At 40.9% G+C, this 21,238-nt stretch overlaps 3 protein-coding genes and 2 non-coding genes across 5 annotated transcripts; 3 read left to right on the top strand and 2 right to left on the bottom strand.

Annotated features, from left to right (window-relative positions):
- Nucleotides 1–3,862: 3,862 nt before the first annotated feature.
- Nucleotides 3,863–4,910, bottom strand: LOC121053947. The gene has a single exon (XM_040522620.1). The coding sequence runs from the start codon at nt 4,738–4,740 to the stop codon at nt 4,291–4,293; it is 450 nt and encodes a 149-aa protein (XP_040378554.1). The 5' UTR covers nt 4,741–4,910; the 3' UTR covers nt 3,863–4,290.
- A 3,265-nt stretch (nt 4,911–8,175) lies between these two features.
- On the top strand, nt 8,176–11,333 carry LOC102710769 (putative nuclease HARBI1). Its single transcript, XM_006650341.2, has 4 exons — nt 8,176–8,228; nt 9,145–9,454; nt 9,703–10,474; nt 10,554–11,333. The coding sequence occupies exons 3-4, from the start codon at nt 9,931–9,933 to the stop codon at nt 10,997–10,999; spliced, it is 990 nt and encodes a 329-aa protein (XP_006650404.2). The 5' UTR covers nt 8,176–8,228; nt 9,145–9,454; nt 9,703–9,930; the 3' UTR covers nt 11,000–11,333.
- LOC121054069 lies at nt 8,512–8,610 on the top strand. The gene has a single exon (XR_005811534.1). It is a non-coding gene; the product is annotated as a small nucleolar RNA snoR126 (small nucleolar RNA).
- LOC121054016 lies at nt 8,801–8,896 on the top strand. Its single transcript, XR_005811483.1, has one exon. It is a non-coding gene; the product is annotated as a small nucleolar RNA snoR126 (small nucleolar RNA).
- Nucleotides 11,334–12,342: 1,009 nt separating the features above from the next.
- LOC102710478 (growth-regulating factor 9) lies at nt 12,343–15,096 on the bottom strand. Its single transcript, XM_006650340.3, has 4 exons — nt 14,745–15,096; nt 14,127–14,315; nt 13,435–13,750; nt 12,343–13,116 (listed from the first exon to the last, which is right to left on the bottom strand). The coding sequence occupies exons 1-4, from the start codon at nt 14,959–14,961 to the stop codon at nt 12,561–12,563; spliced, it is 1,278 nt and encodes a 425-aa protein (XP_006650403.1). The 5' UTR covers nt 14,962–15,096; the 3' UTR covers nt 12,343–12,560.
- Between the last annotated feature and the right edge of the window lie 6,142 nt (nt 15,097–21,238).

Raw genomic sequence — 21,238 nt, 5'->3', positions numbered from 1 at the left:
AAGTGTACATATATATGGATGCAGCTTTTCGGCCATTAATTCGACCGAAATATTTGCTGGTTTGGCACTGTGGTGATATAGCCATACTGGTGGAAGAGAGACTGTTTATGATGCGGCCTTCTTTGTCCTTGGTGTGTTTTTTCGTGAAATATTTAGTAGTGGAGCACAAATTAATAAATATTTGACGTTATTGATTTTTTTATAAATTTTTACTATTCATCTTATTCAATTTTTTTGTCGAATATATAAAGCTATATATATGCATAAAATTATATTTAACAATAAATGAAATGATATAAACATAATTAATAATTATGAAAATTTTTAAATAAAACGAATAGTCAAACATGTATAAAAAAGTCAACGACATAAAACATTTAGGGAACCATTTGGAAGGCGTAATAAATTTGATAAAGAAACAGTCTGACTGTTCGTAGTAAACTGAAAATTTTTCGGCGTAACAAACAGCGTGCGCTTGCTTTTTAGTTATTTTGTTTCTTTTAAAAAAAATAGGAAAGTGGGAATGTAAGGTTGTACGAGAAAGGAAGAGCATATACCGTCATTTAGGTGGTGTATAATTGCCAAATTTTTTTAGCAAAATCATCACATCGAACGATTGACCGGATGTTGGAAGGGATTTTTGGACACGAATAAAAAAACAAATTTCACGGCTAGACTAGAAACCGCGAGACGAATCTTTTGAGCCTAATTAATCCATCGTTAGCACATGTTGGTTACTGTAGCACTTATGACTAATCATGAACTAATTAGGCTCAAAAGATTCGTCTCAAGATTTCTTACATAACTGTGCAATTATTTTTTTGGTTCATTTATATTTAATGCTTTATTTAGGTGTCTAAAAATTCGATGTGATATTTTTGAAAAAAAAAATTTGGGAACTAAACGAGGCCTTAATCAAATGAGTGTTGCTTCTCACACAAGAGAAAAAAAAAGAAAATAACTAGTGCTGCAAGAGTAAGCACGGTTAGGGTGGGGTGGCATCCTTGGTGCATGACTTTGCCCATTATATCATCTATCATGTTTAAAAAGATGATATATATTATAAACAGAGTCATGAACTTGTGGCCGGGAATATGTCATCCTGACTGAATTGCACATACATAATATACAACGAAATGTTACTCGTCTAAATATATCCTTGCAGTTGATCCGTAGAGCGCATTATTGTTTAAAGACAGTACTGAATCTTGCGTAATTGCCGCTTGAACGAAAAGAGACAAAGAGAAGCGTTGAAGCATGAAATTATCCATGAACAGTTCGTGGTTCGGTGAAGGACAATCTAGTCCCATTTGTTTGTCCTCTAAAATGGATCCTACACCCTGATCTAACATGGCAAACATGCATGTCTCCTCCAACACCTCTGAAGCAGCAGCAGCTTATTAGCAAGCAGCCTTCTTTGCCCTGTGTCCAATCTGCTTTGTTGTCATTTGCAGCTTCCAGCTTCCAGCAGCTAGCAGCTGCCTTGGATGCTCTCAGGCAAAAAAAAAAAAAAAAAAAAAAAAAACGTCTTTGTTTGTCCTGCTGTGCCATCCGCCTCTGCACGTGCAGACACGAGAGCGACAAAGCACCAAAGTGCCATGCTATAAACAAAAAAACAAACCTGTCGTGTAGCTCAGTTGTGAACTTGTGTGTGACCACTGCGTCGTCGTTCTGATACAGCGATACTATCACTGCTTGTACTATGTACTTCTGATTCTCCTTTCTTTTTTTTAGAAGAGTATGTTGATAATACACCAAATTAACGAGTTACTAGCATAAAAAGGGTAATTTATGGTTACATTTTTCATATTTGTGTTGTGAGCAACTTAAAAAGTCATTGTTGAAAGGAACTACTATATGAAAGACTTTGAAAATAATTCTCAAATTAAGTTTTAGAAAATTTCAGTTTTGGTAGCTGTATATAAGACAAACAAGTGGTCTGGTTCTTTAACTTAACCTGACCTTGCTACGGAACATAGTACCTTTTTTTCTCGTCGTCTGCACATGAGTAGATCCTCCATGTGTTGACTGTGTTTATTTTTGTATGTGCACCGTGCCTTGAAACAAGCATAGGAGGACATGGATGCGAGTGGTTGTGTTGCCCCTCACTCCTATTTATCTATCCGCACTTGCTTTTCTTTATGTGCCATGGGCGGAACTACATACATGATAGACGACCAAGACAGGGGTGTTCATGAATCTGGTTCAGAAATTTTTTTAAGCTAAACATCGCATCTATTTTGATCATATGTGCACCCTTTAGTCTATCGACAATAAACTAAACTTACTTCCAAGTAGAGAAAAGAAAAACAGTGGCACCCGCTTCATTTTGTTCTAGTTTCATCTTGGTATGTATGCGCTCTTACAACAACCACCTTAATAAAAACTAGAGCTCGGATAGAATTTATTCAGTTGTATTTACTCTCAACTTTATCTAAAAATGTGTATCTTTAGGTCTAGAAACTGAGAGTTTGAGGGTGATCGGCCAAATGGTATATTTGCAAAAGAAAGTAATTTGTGAATTTTATATATATATATATATATATATATATATATTGATATTGTGGGTATGTGTTCTCTTAGCGGTCTAATAACCATGGCTGAGAAATAAACTATAATTACAAAAAATCTCAAAATCAACTCTCGATTTTAAGTTAAAAAATTTAAATTTTGACTCATAAATATAAACAGAAGCGAAGATACAGTGGGTTTGTTTTACTGTTTAAGAGTCTAGTTTCAGTTTCATCTAACAGTGAGTTTAATTTGGTCGTTAATATATTCCACAGTATACATTTCCAATCACCGCCAAATGAACTTCTTATGAGCATAAATTAGGGAACACGTCCACGGGTACGTAGATATCGTGTGCAGTGGTATATGTGCACATACGTCTCTTGTGTAATTAAAAAATTGAATATATATCGAGAGGTGGGTTTAGCTCAACTAGTTAGATTCCAGATAGGTTTACATCCTAGACTTGATACAAATGATCGGATTTAGGGCTAATTATTCTTTCGGTGATAGATGATGTGCCCGTTTCAAGTGTCTGTGTTTATACTGTATTTTGAAAAAATATATATAAATCCAGTGTACATGTCGCCAAAATGGTATCCGACCCACACACAAAGGAAAATATGGGTATGGGTACCCGTGAGTACCTGATCCGACGAGCATATGTATGAGCGTAATTTTTTGACCGTGAACGTACCCGTCCTCGACCCGACTACCTAATGGGTAGCGGCCGGGTTTTAATTTTTACCCGTAGGTAACCCACGCCTGACCCAAAAATATAATTTTCCCTCCAATTTGCCCATATAAATAGCCATATATTTTTAAGTGTGATACTATGGTTTGGTTGGTAGTTCACTATTTTTAAGTGTGATACTATGATTTTGATATCATTGTTCTTTTTATTTGTAATTTTGACTTCATTGTTCCCTTTTACTATTTTTTTATGTATATTGGATAAGAAAGTAAAGATATATTTATTTCAAAATACCCACCGTGTACCCAGTGTATACTCAAACACCCGTTGGATATAGGTATAATATTTTGCCCGCTAAGCAATTCAGGTACGGGTCAAGTATTCATGAGGGTATTGTGTTGGATATGTTTCTGCTCCGACCCATAATATGAACCCAGGGACAGTTCGTGTACACGTCGCCGAAATGGTTGATGGGCCAACACGAATACGCCTTTCAGAACGAAAGGCCATACGGGCCAGAGCGGCGTGAGTCCATGAGATGGAGAAGGCCGAATCCGGAGTTAAAAGCCCACCACACACCAATCGATACGGCCCCGGCCCACCACGGGGCATTTTCTCACAAGAAAACTTTGTGGCTTTGATTTTAATGGGCCCAAGTTGATCTTTCATGTGTTTGTCATTTTTTTTCGCCGCTGCTCTATGTATTTCTGTGGCGGCACCATGGTTGTATTTAGTTTGATACCAAACTAAATTTTGGTATAGTTTCGTGAGTACAACTTATTGGTAATGTTGTGATGATAAGTTTTAGTTTAATTTGTTGTCTATCAAAATTTTAGCAGTACCAATATTTGAAATGGTTGATTTTGGTAGCCCGAAATCATATGTCGGATATGCACCCGGATTTCCTCATCTCTTACCGATTAGAAAGAGGGGAAAATGTAAAAACAAAAACCCATTTTGCGAAACTTAGAAGGTGGGAGAGAAACCTTAATATCACGAACTTTAATCTGTTTCCTTTCAAAGACACATCGCGAACTAATCTTGATTCACAGATAATCATCAGAGACCAGAAAAAATGGTGCGATTCAATCATCGTCGTTCAGGGAGTGAGGCATCTTTGCCAGCCTCACCACGCTCTGCACCACGTCACCGGGTCCCTTGCAGGAGAGCCCTAGCCCGAGCCCGAGCCCAAGCAGCTTGTGGGGCGCCTTCTTCCTCCCGCGCTCGGTGCAGGCCAGGAACGCCGCGAGGAACGGGTCCTCCTCCGGCCGCACCACGGCGCCGCCACGCCGGCCCCTCCACGGCGCCCCCGGCGGCGGCCGCACGCGTATCCTGTGCGCCGCCGCCTGCTTCGTCCTCGCCACCGGGGGCGCCGCCCTTTCTCCGTCTTCCTCCTCCTCCGCCGCCGGCGGTGGTGGCGGCGCTGGCTTCGTCGTCGTCGTCGTCGCGCTCTGCAGCAGCTTGGACACCCCCGGCTCGTGCTCCCACGCGAACGCCACCGTGCCGCCGCTCGCCGCCGCCGCTCCCGGCCTCATCTCTCTCTCTCTCTCTCTCTCTCTCTCTCTCTCTCTCCTCGAGATAGCTAGCTAGTGCAGCAGAGTAGTCAAGCTAGGTTCTTGGCGGCTCCGGGGACGCAGTCGCGGTTGGACGATCCATCTCGCGCTGTTCTCGCTGCAGTTTTTATAGCAGCAAGCGAGAAATTAAAGCCAGATAGGATACGCGACGTCGTCGAGGTGCATGTCAGGGTGGGCAAGCAACGGGGTCTCATTTGATCGCCCATCGCCGACGTGGACACTGCAATGGCCTGACCGTCAGGTCTCTTCCTCTCTCCCCTGTCAGTTTTCCCTTTCGGCGTGGCAACTGGAACAGACATACGTACCCACGCACGCAGCCCGGCCGGCCGCCCGGCAGCTAACCGCAAAGTCTAACTGCATGTGGTTGCGCTGCAGCTTCTTCTTCGCATCATCCATCTGATCGACGTTTCTTTGAAACTTTTTATGGTGAGATTGTTTCATTTTTTTCAAAGAAAAAAAGCAAACAACACAAACATTTTATTTATGTGCTTTTTAATGATCTAAAAACCAAAACTGTAAATAAACTATTATAAAGAAAGAGAAATTCTACGGTTAATTAAGCAGTACCAAGTACCAAGAAGTAATAAATCGTAGCCGTTGATTGGTTTCGATTGAAGGGCTCCCATTCACTGGTACCTATCGGTACTACGAGGGGTCCGTACATGGTAATTAGGATCGGGAGGGTAAAAAAGTAATTTTGCCCGTCGACTCACACGCCATCTGCACGCCGCCACCGGGGAGAGAGAGGGGAGAGAGAATGGGAGGGGAGAGAGAGGCTGCCGGGATGAGAGACGAAGACGGCGGCGTGGCCGCCGGACACCGCCTGGACCTGCGAAGAAGATGGCGGCGTGGCCACTGGACGCGCCCGGACGCGCGACGCCACCGGGGAGAGAGAACGTGAGGGGAGAGAGAGGTTGCCGGGACGCGAGACGAAGCCAGGGACACGGTCGCTGGACACCCCCGGACGCGCGGTGACGACGGCCGGACCCGCGACGCCATCGGGGAGAGAGAGGGGAGAGGGAACGGGAGGGGAGGAGAGGCTGCCGGGACATGAGACGAAGACGACGGCGCGACCGTCGGACGCCGCTGGGACACACGGGGACGACGGCGGCGCACTGGCCGGACGCCGCCCGAACCCGCGACGACGACGGCGACATGGCTGTCGGACGAGACGCCGGTTGTGTGGGCTCTATTCTTTTTATTTCTTTCGATCATAGCCCTAACAAATTATTCTTCCGATCATAGCCCTAACAAATTAACGGTTAGATTTATTTGGTATCTCGTAGTACCTAGTACTTCTTTAAGAACGATAAAAATGCTCTAAAAAACTCTCGAAATCAACTCTAAATATAATACTAAAAATTTAAATTTTATCCTATAAAAACCAGCAGAAACAAAAAGACGAGGCTCTTTCGATGAATTTGTTCTAGAGATCCGCTGGTAAATTTCTCTGTCATCGACCGATCACTGTCCTCTCATCTCTGCCTTGATTAACGGATGAATTGTTGTTGTTTGGTCTGCCAGTTGTTACACGACGGTTAAAGTTGGGAGTAGATCAGAAATGGTTTACCTCATGCTGATCGATCGATAGCGCTAACCGTATTCAGTTGCTGTCGTGTTCGGCGTACGTGCTGCCGTGATGACCGATCGAAATGGCAAATTGGCCATGGCCGGCGTTGTTTATGTTTATGAGAAGGAAAAAAAAAACGGAACCTACACATGGCATGCATGCAGCCTCGAAGAGTTTGCACACGTGAAGGTATATGTTATCACGACCTTGACGCTAGGCTGCGTACGACACCACAGGAGTCAAAACCCAGAGCATGTATAAGTTATATCTTTTTTTTTTACCAGCATGTATAAGTTATATCGATCTATCTATGACCGGTAAAAGCGATCACTAGTAAGCACTACGAAAAGGTTTTAAAAATTATCATATCATTTTATATTTATGTGAATGGAGAAAAAATAAGGCTACACAAACCAGTTGAAGCATAGATTTAGTATATGTTTATATATTATTATTATATAAGTTAACTCTACGTTATCTACTGATGACATATATAAATTTTATAGCTAGCAAATAGTTTAGTTCTTCTGTCCGGCTTGCCTTAGGAATCACACATGAAGAAGATATGTTGACAAGCTAGTCACACTAATTAATTACAGCAAGAGACAAAATTGTGTACAGTGCTGGAGGTGTCACAGTCCAATGCACGAGCCCATGGAAAGGTAATGGTCGAATGGAATGGAATTCCAATTCGCTCGTGGACTTCCAGCTTCAGATCGATTTACTCCATCAGGAACACGCAAATGGCGATGGATAAGAACAGTTCGGCAATTTGTTGTATTTTTTTTTCGGAGGTTGGCCGGGTTGAAATCTGGTTTAGCTTACTCTTCACAACAGGGCACAGGTAGGTTAATTTAGCCATCCATCCGACAGTGACCTCGTTTGGCTGCTACTAGAAGCTATCTACCTTAATTAGTTCGATCGCAGCAACGCATGCAGTAGTGGTAAAATTCAGATTTGTTTCTACGCGAAAATCTAACACGTCTGGAACTGGTCAGGTGTCGATCCAAGGGCATGAAGACAAAATCTTTCACTTTTGTGATGATCAATGCCTGCAAGATCGGTCGACGAGGAAAATTATGGTGAGGAAATCCAATCCGATTCTCAAGTGTTTAGTTTGTAACCAGGGTGACCTGATGGCTGATGCGGGATGCCGACTCGATGGATTCTTTGGAAGCGCTGACGAAAGTTCAGTAACCCTAATCGAAACAGTATACTTAGCTTCTAGGAGTTGGATGAGATGAAATTCAGAGATAGTGTCGGATATACTGACAAGAATGGAAGCGATCGGAAACAGCATTGTTTTATGATTTTTAGGGAGAGTTTTGTCAGAATCTTTTATATTTATATATTTAACTATTCAGTAGCTACTTAAAATACATACGTCACTGGCAAAAGTTAGTAAAATTAAATTCATATATATACACACACTACATCCGACCAAAAAAATAACTTTTCTACGCAGTTTACCAAAGACTAGTTAAGGAGATACCAAAAGGTTCCTTTTAGTTAGTCATTTTTTAATTTGTAATTGAAAGATTTATTCTCTAAACATCTAATTAGTTTCTAATAATTCAAATGATAGAAATAATGAATTGAATCATATATTTTAGTACTAAAAAATATTATTTTCATCCCTCTTATCTGCTTCGGAGTAGGAGGTGATTGTTTTGTGGGCCTTGGAGATGGGCCGCGGCCTAGCCGGTGGCTGGCCCGAGGAACCGACGGGCGAGATCTCATGTCATCTCCCACAAGCCCAAACCCTAGCAAAGCATTTCGCAAAGCGTCGAGTACTTGAGCCGAGTGGCGGCTGCGGCGGCGGTGCCACGGCACGGAGAGGGAGGTCGCCGTCGGGCCGGCCGGCCGGCCGGCGGGTGAGGTGGGACGGTTCAGCTCGAATGGAATCAGCTTTTCGTTTTTGTTTTGAACCAGTTTGTTTTGGGTCGCTGTGGATTTAGCTCGGTTTTGTTTCCCCTGCATTGAGAGATTTGGTGATTCTGTTAAGCGTTTTGTTCTCCATTTCAATCGTCTTTCCTGACTCCTCTGTGATATAGATTTGTTTCGTGGAAGTGTCTGGCATCTGGATTAGACGAAGCCTTTGCCATTGATACTTCCTTGCTGTTTCTCATGTGATGAATGATCGCGCATTTTGTTGCCTCGCGTGGCTGTGATGACAAAAGAAAAACTTCGTTTCTCGATGCTGAGACTTGATTTGTTCAAGGACCAAAAATCGTGCTGACCTTTGTGCGTGTCTGAGCCACCGCAGCGCATCATCGTGTCCGAGTTGATTTGATTTGGTTTGGTTTCTGTGTGAAAGCCGAGAAATTTCTGCACGACGGCACCACAGTGCGAGAGTGAACTTTGCGATGGTATTTCTGTATGAATGTCAGTTTTTTTTTTTGCTCTTTTTATGTTTCTGGTTTGGTTCTTGCATTTGCGTTGTTTGTAGTGTGGCTGTGACGACCGAAGACTGTTGTTTCTCGATCCTGACTTGATTCAATCAATCAAGGACCAACCTTTGATGACCTTTGTGCGTGTCTGAGCCCGCTGCAACTCAATTTTTTCTGTCGATAATTGTATTTGCCTGTTCTAATGTGGCTTTGGCGACAAAAGAAAGAGGCGCTTCTTGATGCTGATTCAACCCATTTTATGATCAAATTTTGGCGACCTTTATGCGACTGTCTAAGTCTGAACCAATGCAATTTCAATGTAGTTGTTCTTTTAATTAAAAAACAAAGATTTCCCCCCTTTTCGCTTCTGTGCTGTATTTGAATTCGTTCGTTTCTCTTAAATAGGTCGAAGAGTCCTACAGTTCGAGCCATGCAGAAGACCATGAATGAGTACATCGAAATTGCTCGAAGTAAAGTTAATGTCCTGCAGACAATCCTAGAGCAGCGAGGGGCGCAAGCTCGGCAGCGGGTAGTTGCCCGTGAAAACAAGGTGGCCCAAGTGGTGAAGCTGGCTGAGGAGTGTGGGGTCGACCCAAGAACGACACCTGAGTTATTTCGAGGTGTCGTCGAGGTCATCAAGAATGAAAAGGTCATGGACTTGTTCATTCGCACTGTTCCCGAAGGACGTGTTATCATCATCAAGTCTCATGCCGAGGTGGACAACTTGAACACCCTCTCTACATTCGGTTCATGTAGTGTTGTTGTCTTTTGCTAGGTTTGTTTGATGTACGGGTCTAAGTGTGAACTTGGTCTTTAATGTTCGTCATGGTAATAACATTGCCATAGTCGCTATGTTTGAAAGTGGAGTTGGTGTGTGCCTGTAATATATATTGAAGGGCCACGAGTATGCCACGTCCTATTTTGTAGTTCGGTACTAATGCTTCCAAATTATATGTTGTGCAGGGGCTGACCGCAGCAGTCGAAGATGAAGAAAAGGCCATCTCTGATGACGACTTTGAGGACCTTGTGGTTGCGTGCTTAGAAGACGACGACGAGGGGTGGGTTTACGGTATGTTCCAATATACTATCCACATTGACAAGCACCTCAATAGAGGCCCTTATAGGACTGTTAAAGAGTCAGGTTTGGAATGAGTGAATGACAAATTGGAAGATAGTCAGAGGTGTTACAACATGTTTAGAATGAGTCCGCGTATGTTTCTTCGTCTTCATGATATGTTGGTGCAGTCGTATGGCCTCACATCGTCATCGAAGTCAATGTCCATAGAAGCGTTGGGCCTTTTCCTATGGATGGTAGATGCACCACAGTCTTGTAGGCAGGCGGAGGACAGATTTAAGCGTTCAATGCCAACTGTTAGTGTCATGTTTAACAAAGTTTTGCAGTGCATGGTTAAGCTAGCTGTGGACCTCATTAAGCCACAGGACAAGCATTTTGAAGTGCTGCATCGGAAAGTCGGCAGTGGGAGGTTCCATCCTTGGTTCAAAGACTGCATTGGGGCCATCGATGGGACGCACGTGCCCTGTGTCGTCCCTAGTACTAAGTTTGTGCAGCACTTAAGTCGAAAAGGAATTACAACCCAAAATGTGATGTCTGCCTGCGACTTCGACATGAGATTCACTTTTGTGCTTGCTGGATGGCCGGGATCAGTACACGACATGCGAGTGTTCGAGGATGACATGTCTACGTACAGACATGTGTTCCCACATCCTCCTGCAGGTATGGTAATTCATATCGAGTGTGCATTGTACAAATGGTACTTGCATAATGATAAGTGACTGTATGTTGTGAATTGCAGGGAAGTACTACCTCGTGGACTCTGGGTACACTAATCGACCAGGTTATCTTGCACCATACAAGGGTACCAAGTACCACCTCCAGGAGTACGGCGACTCCCCTTCACCAGAAGGTAAAGAAGAGACCTTTAACTATGAGCACTCATATCTACGAAATGTCATTGAAAGGTCATTTGGAGTTTTGAAAATGAAGTGGTGGATTTTATGCAACATCCCATCATACTCACCTAGGAAGCAAAACCAAATCATAGTTGCATGTTGTGCTCTGCATAATTTCATGAGAGTTAGTGGGCTTCGGGACAAGGACTTTGCAAGGTGTGATCGGGACCCTGACTTTGTGCCTGAAGAGGCTGCTGCCCACCAGCCTGATGCGGAAGAAGTCCCAGATGAATGTCTAAACATGAACGAATTTCGCGATTCCATTGCACTTGCTATGCTTGCGGGTTGAACTCTACGCGCTGTACTTGTAACTTTTTGTTGGCGGCTGCTTTTTATGTTTGAGGACCATCTATTTGTAAGTTATGTTGTAATATGTTCGCGCTTTGAAGTCTGCACTGCTATGCTAACCATAACATGGTTGTTGTATCAGCTCAGTTGTAGGTTCGTATTATGTGATTGTAAAGTTTTAGGCAGCACCTTCATATTTTCCATTTCATCCATGGCTGACATATGTATGATGTAAAAATGTGTCTTGTTTTCTGCTCTCTTGTTGGCTCCAGTTCTGGTTACAAACTGCATGTATGTGCCACCTATTTGTGATTTAAATGTTCACATTGGGCATTTATTAGGGGTATTTTTGGCTGCATTTTCATGTGTTCACATGGATGATGGCAAAATATTTTGGGTGTTTAGTACCCAAAAATGCCAAAACCTGCCATGTTCTAAATTTTTTTGCAAAACCACAAAACTTTTGGCCAACTAAACAGGCACTTAGCTGTTGTACAGTATGTCGCATTAAGGTGGTGTTTAGTTGGCAAAAACTTTTGGCAAAAAGGTTACATTAAATGTTTGATTGGATATTGGAAAGGATTTTTGGACACGAGTGAAAGAACAAAGTTTAGATTCCACCTAGAAACCGCGAGACAAAAGTGTTCAAAGATTCGATGTGATGTTCTTTGAAAAAGTTTTTGGGAACTAATAAGGGCCTGACTATTGAGATAACGAATGTTGTGGGCTACCGGGCAATCAATGTGGTCCTGCATGTTTGACAGACTCATGGACATTAAGGTGGTATTTAGTTGTCAAAATTTTTTACCAAAACATCACATCGAACGTTTGACCGGATATCGAAAGGGGTTTTCGGATACGAATGAAAAAACGAATTTCACGGCTAGCCTAGAAACCGTGAGACGAATCTTTTGAGCCTAATTAATCCGTCATTAGCATATGTTGGTAAGTGTATCACTTAAGGCTAATTATAGACTAATTAGGCTCAAAAGATTCGTCCCATGATTTCTTTCATAACTGTGCAATTAGTTTTTTGGTTCATCTATGTTTAATGCTTTATTTAGGTGTCCAAAAATTCGATGTGATGTTTTTGGAAAAAAAAATTTGGGAACTAAATAAGGCCTAAACTCAAGCTGTCCAAATATTGAGATCCTTGGAATAGTTATGCTGGAACTCGTGCATGAAAATTTTGTGACCCGCTGCAATCCAGGTTGTGCATCAGAGTATCCTCTGCAATAATGACACTACCTTACAGTCGTGAGTCTCACTCTCCTATGGGCTCACCATGTGAGATTGAGTCCATATGGTTTCTTTTCGTCGTTCAGCCGAGTAAACATATGGGCTTCTAGCTAATAAATGTGATTAGAGGCAGATTGTTTTTTCAATGATACAACTGAATTCATAAGAAAACTAAAAATCGCAATTAGCTGGTGTTACATTGCAGGAGCTTAAGAACAGAAAGAAGAGAAACAAGCATGGGTGGGCAAAAGTATTAAAGCTATCCCATGTTGAGTTCCTAACAGACCTTCCTGAACACCTTGATCTTCATTTTCGCTGAAGATTTACATTGCATGGTCCTCAAGATTCAGTAACCAACCATATGGCCTTGCTTCAGGTTTCATGGCCAAGTCGTCTATGTTTTTGGAGTTTGTCAAGATCTCTCCTAGAGGCCCACCCTGAGGCATCTCCCAAGAACTTGAGATGCTATCCTCTTGCATCTGTGCCATGTTGGATGTATGGCAGCTGACACGTGGGCCTTCTGGTGAGGAATAGAAGGTTGGAATGGGCATTGCGCTGGAATCTTTGCTTTTCTGAAACTCCATCTTCTCATCCTTAGGCAGGCTGAAACTCTGAAGGACTGACTGAAGGCATCCACGATCATGCATCTTGGTGAAAGAAATGTTTTTACTGCTCTGCTGGTTGCTGCTTTCCCAAGGCTTCAAAATGGTATTTGAAGAGACTGATTCACTGTCTACTGTTGGACTGAACTTCTCCCCTTTGTTCTGTTGCTTCAGCTGAGAGAGCAGGGACAATGTGGGCTGTTGGCTCGTCAAATTTAGCAGTGGGGCATTGTTTTCTTCAGCAGCTTTGCTTCCTTTCTCTTTACCCACCATTGTCCTGCAAATGTGTAACGTATTTTCAGATTAAATGACTATTACTTTCTATTTGAATTGAAATAATACTATTATTTTCCTTCCTGTCTGACTATATATTGCAGCATTTTATTCCTTTTTCGATTTTATAATACAACCCTATATGTTTTTCAGTGTGACTTCTTTTTTCAGAGTCATCTATCATGAAAATGTACCAGAAAACCTTAAACCGTTAATAAGCGATGCAAAAATGTGGGGAAGGGAATACTGTGATTCAGCCTATAACACTGAAATATTTGTACTTCAAGTGAGAATATTAAACCAAGTTTGAGGATATATTAACCTGTTTAAACTATCTGTCCAATAGCTGACACTGCCTGGCTTCATCTCATTAACTTTTGCCTTCTTGAAGCTGCCCTGCCCGACAGAAGATGGCAATGAGCCAGCACACGGCGTCTCTTTCACAGTCTTTCTACTTTGGTTTTCCACAGGCTTTCTTGAACGGTGGCGGTTTCTGTTGATGTGCCTCTCACAATACTTGTGGTCGGCCATGGCCTCCTTTGAGCATCGCCATTTCTTGCCATCTGTTCGACGGCATCTTCCAGGTTCTGGGTCAGAGTCTGCATTTGGGAAGCCTTGATAGAGAGGCCTCCAACTCACTGCAGTATTACAAGCAAGTATGTCATGTATTGAATGAATTTTTATGTATCACATTGCCTTCTATCATACTAAATCTAAACTGGTGAGAACATATACTTGAGATAGCCTTTACACAGCTCCTTGTGTTAATACTCAGTTTGTGGAAGCAGTATCCTTTATGTGCACTTAACCGACATATATTAACTTGATGAATAGTCGTTTCGAGATGACATAAAAACCAATATTTCTGTTCATCTCATTTATGCTCTAAAAGGTGTTTTCATGCATATGCAGACATGCAGTAATATGTAGTATATGTAAACAGTTCTGAGGATATGGCAATGTGAGTTCTGAGGATTACAAAAGGCATCAAGATATTTGGGTTTGAATACTTACTTCTGTTAGCTGATGATCTGAAGCTTTTGCTTATCGAAATGAGCAGGCTGGAAGGTATAGGGGCCTTTGCATTGAGATACTTGTAGATGAGAGCTTGGTGCTCCAGCTCCATCCACTGTGAGGGAGTGAACGGCCTCTTCGTCCTAGATAACAGGAATCTTTGCTCATTTTCCCTTCCAAAATCCAAACCTGTGTGAATCAAGAAAAACATTTAAGTTTGGTATACTACTAAATAACCTTATCTTGAGATATGGATGGCTAAGGCATGCGCCGTGTCAAGACAAAAGTATAAAGTTAAAAAAAAAACAAAAAGCAATGAACTGAAACAGCCTTGGTTTGGGAAGGGGGCCCCAGGGTTGTGCTCATCCCCATGACTCCTACCGGTTCAGTAGCACTCATGAGAGCTCATCAGGTTCAATAAATGTTTCACTTGATCTTTCTTTTCTGACCTTTTTTCCTCTCATTTGTGCAGGTGAACAGAGAAACACTGGTCCATCATGAGTTGCAGAGAAAGACCATCCATATGCATCAGTGTATCACTTTGCTTCTACACTATTACTAGCTTACTACCATGGAACTATGGAAGTGTATGTGGCGATGAGCAAGCAAAGGCCAAACCTGAGGGCAACGTGTGAGCAGCCTTGGCGAATCTGAGCATCTTCTGTTCATCAAGAAAAGGGGAAGGGTAGGACGCAGCAGCAGCAGCAGCCTGGGTGAAGCTACCAGCTCTCTTGATGAGGCTCATATCGCTCTCCTTGGTGGATGGAACCGCGAGGCCCTGCAAGCCCAGCACCTCACCAAGCTCCATGGCAGCAGCAGAGAAGTCAGCAAACATCTTGGAAGGACAGGAGGAGGGGAGAAGAGGGGATGGTGGGCATTGCTGGGGACAGTGAAGCTCCAGGGGAGAAGAGTGAGTGGTGTGCTTTCTGGGAGGAGGCAGGAAGTGTGGTGATATATTATGGGATGGTGGCTCTTTGGGAGACTAGAGGTAGGGCTAGGGGGTGGCCCTTAAATAGCAGGAGTCCTTTCATTCTTTTAGTACTGGGGATGCTTTTTTTTTTCTGTCAATTTTTTTATTACTTCCTCTATTTTACTCCCTCTGTCTAAAAAAACGAATTCTCTGATTTTTGTTTGATTTTCGTGTCCAACGTTTAACCATCTGTCTTATTTAAAAAAATTTTAGAAAATTAGAAAAAATTAGTCATACGTAAAGTACTATTCATGATTTATCATCTAATAAAAACAAAAATATCAATCGTAAATTTTTTTTAATAAGACGAAGAGTCAAAAATTGAAGGTAAAAAGTGAAAAATTGGTTTATTTTGGGACGGAGGGGTAATATATACAAGCAGCTATCCGTGAACAGTGCCAGTCAAGCATTTTAAATATTAATTATTTATAAAAATCAAAGAAAATCGATCAGATAAAAATGTTGCTGCTAAACAAAGTGGTACAGAGGTTAGTAGGTGAAGAATAGAATATTGTAAAATTCGATTGATAAGAGGTAAAATACTGTTTCGGTATCATATAATATCTTATAACTTAGGATAAATTTAAATGGCAAAATAATTTATATTATATGATAGAGAGTAAAATGTAACCATTTATTTAAAATAATATGTTTTTAGAATATTATTAGTTAAAGTAGCACTACCTCTATTTTTATTTATATGACGTTATGTCATGCATCCCGAATGGAGGGAGTATCTCAGTAATATGTTAGGATTTAAAGGTAATCATAGAACAGATGAAACAAAGGGAGTACATGCTTAGGTTGTTTAGTATATCCTAATGCTAATAAATTAATACTTTTGTGCCACTTAATAACTGTGCAGTGAATAGAGGTAGGAAGTAAGATATGCACCCTTATCTTTTTATTTTTTCTTATACTTATAAGCTAAAATTTAAAATTTTAACCATAAATTTATAGTTGATTTTGAAGTTTTTTTCTCATAGTTTATTTTTCAGCATTTTCTTTTAGATTAATAAGAACATGTACATAAAAGTTTTATTTATTTATTATTTTTTATTTGTCAATATATTATTTTCTAGTTTTTGGGCTGAGCTCAATGTTTCAGTGAAGTTGTCCTACCGGGTACTGATGGGTTAGTAATTGGTTGGTATAAAATCTAGGAGTAGCAGCAGTAGAAGTAATAGTATGAAGCCCCAAGATCAAAAATGTGATTTAGAGCAATGTACTGTTCCACAGGAGGCGCCTTTGTGGCCAAATTAAATTGATTGGGGGCAAGCAATTACGTGGGGGCAGTAACTACACGGGCTGTACTGCCTGTACACGCCGCGCAGAATTTAACCCCTCTATGCAGTACCACTGGTGTTTTCTTGCAAGTAAATATGCTCGAAATGAATGGTCGAGCTTCATGTGATGGTCAGAGAGGCTGGCTGTTGTTCTGGTTTTTGTTTATATTTTTTGAAGTCACACGCTTCACTGCTTTGTTGTTCATTTTTTTTTTGCCATGTTTAGTTTCCAAATTTTTTTAAAAAACATCGTATCGAATTTTTGGACACCTAAATAGAGCATTAAATATACATGAACATTAAAACTAATTACATAGCTATGGGAAAAATCGTGAAACAAATCTTTTGAGCCTAATTAGTACGTGATTAGTCATAAGTGTTACAGTAACCTACGGTGCTAATGATGAATTAATTAGGCTTAAAAGATCGTCTCGCGGTTTCTTGACGAGATGTATAATTTATTTTGTAATTAAACTATATTTAATACTTTAAATATATATTCGTATATCCCAGAAAAATTTTGCAAACCGAACTAGGCCGACTTATCTCCAGTCTCCTGTCTCTGAGAGAGTCCAGAAGACTTTACCATGTCCCCAGGGCGGACAAATTTGATTATTCATTTTTGCCGATAGCTGTACTTTCGAGCTGGCCGATTCTTTTCGCTCCAGAAGAAGCTCAACGCAACGCAGGGCTTCACTGTGCTCAAACTTTATTCTATTTTGCGTGAACCATTTGCCTCTTGTAAAAGTAGTGTGAATGTGTGGTGACGTTTTTTTAGCACCAAAGCAAGCGCGGTGCTAAGCACGACACCAGCAGTGTGACTAGCGAGGTTCACAAAATAGAGTGACTTAAGTACATAATTGTTAAAATATTAGCTTTAAAATATTGAAAATCATTTAATATGATTTTTCGAAAATAATTTTATTTTCTTTTTGTAAAAGGTATATCATTTAAACCTTAGTTAAATGTACGCATACTAAAACAAACGAATATACGCCGGGAAGAGTGGCAAGTGAATACACCTACACCCAAAGAAATGGCATCCGTGTGATTGATTAGTACTGTCTTAGTCCTTTAATGTAATGGGATATCGAGAAGGACGTTCCAGTAGCAGTCTATATACGCCGCGTTAGATTAATTATTATATGTGATATTATTAACTTAAGGAAAAACTTGATGTTGTCTTTTCGTGCTTTCAAGCACATGCAATCTTCAAACAACTAAGTAAACAATACATTGTATAACTTATTTGTTTAGTTGTTACTTGTTAGTGCATATGAAATAGACAACATCGGTTTATACTATTGTATATGACCTAAATATAGTTTAAGTTGATGGAATAATATTGCCTCCGGTTTTTTAGCCGGATGCAAAATGACTAGCACATGGTTAATAATTCATTGATGATTATTAAAACAAATTTATTAATTATTAAAGTTACTTATGTAGTAAAAGAAATTCGCAAGAAAAGAAAAAAAAAACGTCCGGAAGAGCAGCGGGCTTGTGGCGATTGGCGATGGACACGGCGAGTCCGCTTTTGTTTTGTTTTGTCCAGTGTTGTTTGTGCGGGTTGGTCACGAGGTTGAGATGACGCATTTGAAGGAAGGGGTGTGTGTGTGGCGGGGGTGGGGAGGGAGGGGGGCTTCATTGATTGCGCCTCTCCTCCCCCGCCCGTCCGGCCGCTCGCTCGCCGCAGCGCAGACACCGGATTTATTTGCCCCCCTCCCCCGTTTCCCTCTTCATGACGGACGATACGGCCGGAGTGAGTTACATCGCTTCTCTCTCTCGCCATGGCTTCACACACACACATCTATAGTACTTGTATCGATCTCTCTCTCTCTCTCTGTACCTGGCATGCATCATGTGAGAGGGGTTTAATTTGAGTCCCCACCGGAGATACGTATCCGATATCTCCGGCGTTCTCTCTCGCTCCAGGGGCTTGGAGATACGCTTGCTACCCCCCTCATTCATGTTACTCCGGAGGGGACCTACCATCATATAGTATAAGCTGGCCTGTCTGGCTCTGCGGACCCTTAATCTAAGAGCATTTTCAACTGTCTCTCTAAATTTAACTCTCCAAATATCTATTTTGCTACTCTTTATTTTATTTGTTAAGTTAAATTCATTTTTTTTATTTCAATATACTCTTCATCCATCCTCTCTATCCCGAGTCTATGACATCAGAACCCCACACGTCATCCTCTTCCTCTCTCTTTCTCTCTCTTCCTCTCTCAATCTCTTTCTCTTTCTCTCAGTGGCGTGGCACGGGGAGGTGGTGCGGGGAGGCGACGACGACCTGACAACTACGACGACGGCCTGCGGTGGCGGCCTTGGTCGGCCAAGGAAGGCGAGGAACATGGCGTCGTCGCGCTTTAACTCAGGCACCCACGAGTTTGGCCTAGATGGGAGAGGTGCGGGGTGGGCCCCACGCATAGGGCCCACTGATGGCAAGTTTGGATTGGCTGACCAACTTTGGCCACTCCAGCTGCTCATTTGGCCAACGAGATAGCTTAGCCATCCAAATGAAGAGTACGTTGGACCTTATTGTTTTTACTATGTTTGCTATTTTTTAGCTTGTAGAGTGGGATGTCCAAGCTATCGGAGATGCGTCAGCCTTTTGGAATGGGATATATTTTAATTCGACATATGTCTAGGGCTGATAATGTGGACTTTCTAGAATGGAATAAAGTTTTGGTTTTCCAAAATTAATAATAAAATAACAGGCAGTGGCTGGAGATGTAATGTATTTTTATTATTTTAAAAAAATAATAATAAGCTCCACATTTATATCACTGTTCACAATATTTTTCGAGCAAGGCTGAGGCCGTTCGAAAATATTGCTCCAACGAGTCGATTGTTAAGTGGTTGGAGCACCCCATAAAATTTTATACTTCATATATTTTTTATTTAATATTGTTTAATTTTTTATGTATGTTTTATCATTCATATTATTCAAAAATTTTATGTCGTTATTTATTATTTTGTTATGATTTAATTTATTAATAGTATATATATTTATATGTAAACATGTATGAGTATGATATTAGATGATTGTAGACGACGAAAATTTTTAGAGCCAATAGTTAGCTACATCATTAAACTAGCTCTAATGCAATAGAAGCATTTATTTTAATTAATAAAGCAATATCATCTATGTATATTCGTATAATGACAACTCTCCGGTGTATTTTTACTGTAGTATTAATAATACCTTTGAACAAACTAAATATTGGTCTCGCAGGACTTTATTTTTCCAAGATTGCAGCGGAAATTAATATAAGCAAATTAACAATCACAAACCAGTTTGCATTTTCTTTCCGTGTGTGTTGGCGCAGGGTTCACAGATTTTGGGTTCACTTGCAGGTCCCGATATAACGCGTTCCACGTCGACAAATCTGGATTTTTTTTTTCTAAAAAAAGAGCAAATTTTATTCAAAATTCAAACATTTGTTTTGATCTCCCAAAAGTACTTTGCATGCCGACATTGTTGACCATGGTATAGGGCGGTAATTTAAGACAATGTTGTCAAGGAGGAAACATACAATGTATATGCATGGATGCCCGGAGGGATGCCAACATGCACATGATTTCATTGCAAGTGTTTCCCGTACAATTTTATCGTATTCCGCATCTCTTCCATGCTAGTTAGAACGAGAATGGTTGCATTAATAGATGAACCTAAATATTTTTTTTTCAAATTACGATGTTAATGTACGTGGCGTGGCGTGCTATACATTAATCAATAGATAAATCTAAATAAAAATAGAAAAAGTTATAATATAGAATAGAGTGAGCTACGGTTTATATTTATTACAGTGAGTTACGATTTATATACCACTTTATCTTTTTTCAAAGTCTAAGATTTGTTGGCTATGTGCTCAACGACATAGATCAAAGATGTAAATCATTTCCTTTTTTTTAAAAAAATAAGACGCTGAGGAACGAATCTTGACGTACGTCTTCCTATCCGTCGTCATAAGTGAAGTCTGGTACTGGGAAACTTGGGGTGCGTTTAGATTTCAAAATATTTTAGAATAAATATCACGTCAGATGTTTTGACCAGATGCTCGAATAAATTATAGTTTCTGCCAAAGGAACTGCGAAATGAATCTTTTGAGCCTAATTAATTTGTCATTAGCATATGTTGATTACTGTAGCACTTATGGCTAATTATGAACTAATTAGGATAAAAAGATGGGTCTCATGATTTCTTACATAACTGTGTAATTTATTTTTTTATCTATATTTAATGTTCTATTTATATGTCCAAAGATTTAATATGATGTTTTGAGGAAAACTTTTTAAGAACTAAACCGGCCTTGATATGTTTGCGCGGTCAGACGTTGAAATTGATATGTTCGCGCGGTGAGTATGTTTTTGAACGCTACCATGAGTATATCTTCGCGAGTTTACTGCTCCCACCGTTTCTCAAAGAGTGCATTTTTATACCTTTCGTGTTCAACGTTTAAATGTCCATCTTGTTTTAACAATTTGATGATTATTAGTTTTTATTGTTGTTAGATGATAAAATATGAATAGTAATATACGTGTGACTATATTTTTCTAAAAAAATCATAAACATGCTAAATAAAACGAACGGTAAAATATTAGACACGGAAATGTTAACCAAGGCAGTAATTAATAAAGCATGACGAACAGTCGACCTTGTCGTGAAGACGAGGGACGACACTGCACGCCGGGGCCCCGTCAACAGCGAGCTCGATCCCGTGGCCTTCGTTACTCCCCTCCCTGCACACACCAGCCTCACGGACCCAACCCAAGAGCAGCTAGCGAGCGACGACGACAACGAACAGCCGCGCGCCGCGAATGTCTTCCCGTCCCCGTCCCCCACCCCC

Source organism: Oryza brachyantha, chromosome 3 (genome assembly GCF_000231095.2).
Source record: "Oryza brachyantha chromosome 3, ObraRS2, whole genome shotgun sequence".
In the NCBI taxonomy this organism is placed as follows: Eukaryota; Viridiplantae; Streptophyta; class Magnoliopsida; order Poales; family Poaceae; genus Oryza; species Oryza brachyantha.
This window is presented reverse-complemented; position numbering and strand designations above follow the sequence as displayed.

Coding starts and splice junctions, on each gene's coding strand:
- LOC121053947 (XM_040522620.1), bottom strand. CDS start 4,740: ATGAGGCCGGGAGCGGCGGCGGCGAGCGGCGGCACGGTGGCGTTCGCG.
- LOC102710769 (XM_006650341.2), top strand. CDS start 9,931: ATGTTTAGAATGAGTCCGCGTATGTTTCTTCGTCTTCATGATATGTTG. Junction 10,475..10,553: donor GTTCCCACATCCTCCTGCAG/GTATGGTAATTC, acceptor TGTGAATTGCAG/GGAAGTACTACCTCGTGGAC.
- LOC102710478 (XM_006650340.3), bottom strand. CDS start 14,961: ATGTTTGCTGACTTCTCTGCTGCTGCCATGGAGCTTGGTGAGGTGCTG. Junction 14,316..14,744: donor TGCTCACACGTTGCCCTCAG/GTTTGGCCTTTG, acceptor TGATTCACACAG/GTTTGGATTTTGGAAGGGAA. Junction 13,117..13,434: donor TGGACAGATAGTTTAAACAG/GTTAATATATCC, acceptor ACACATTTGCAG/GACAATGGTGGGTAAAGAGA.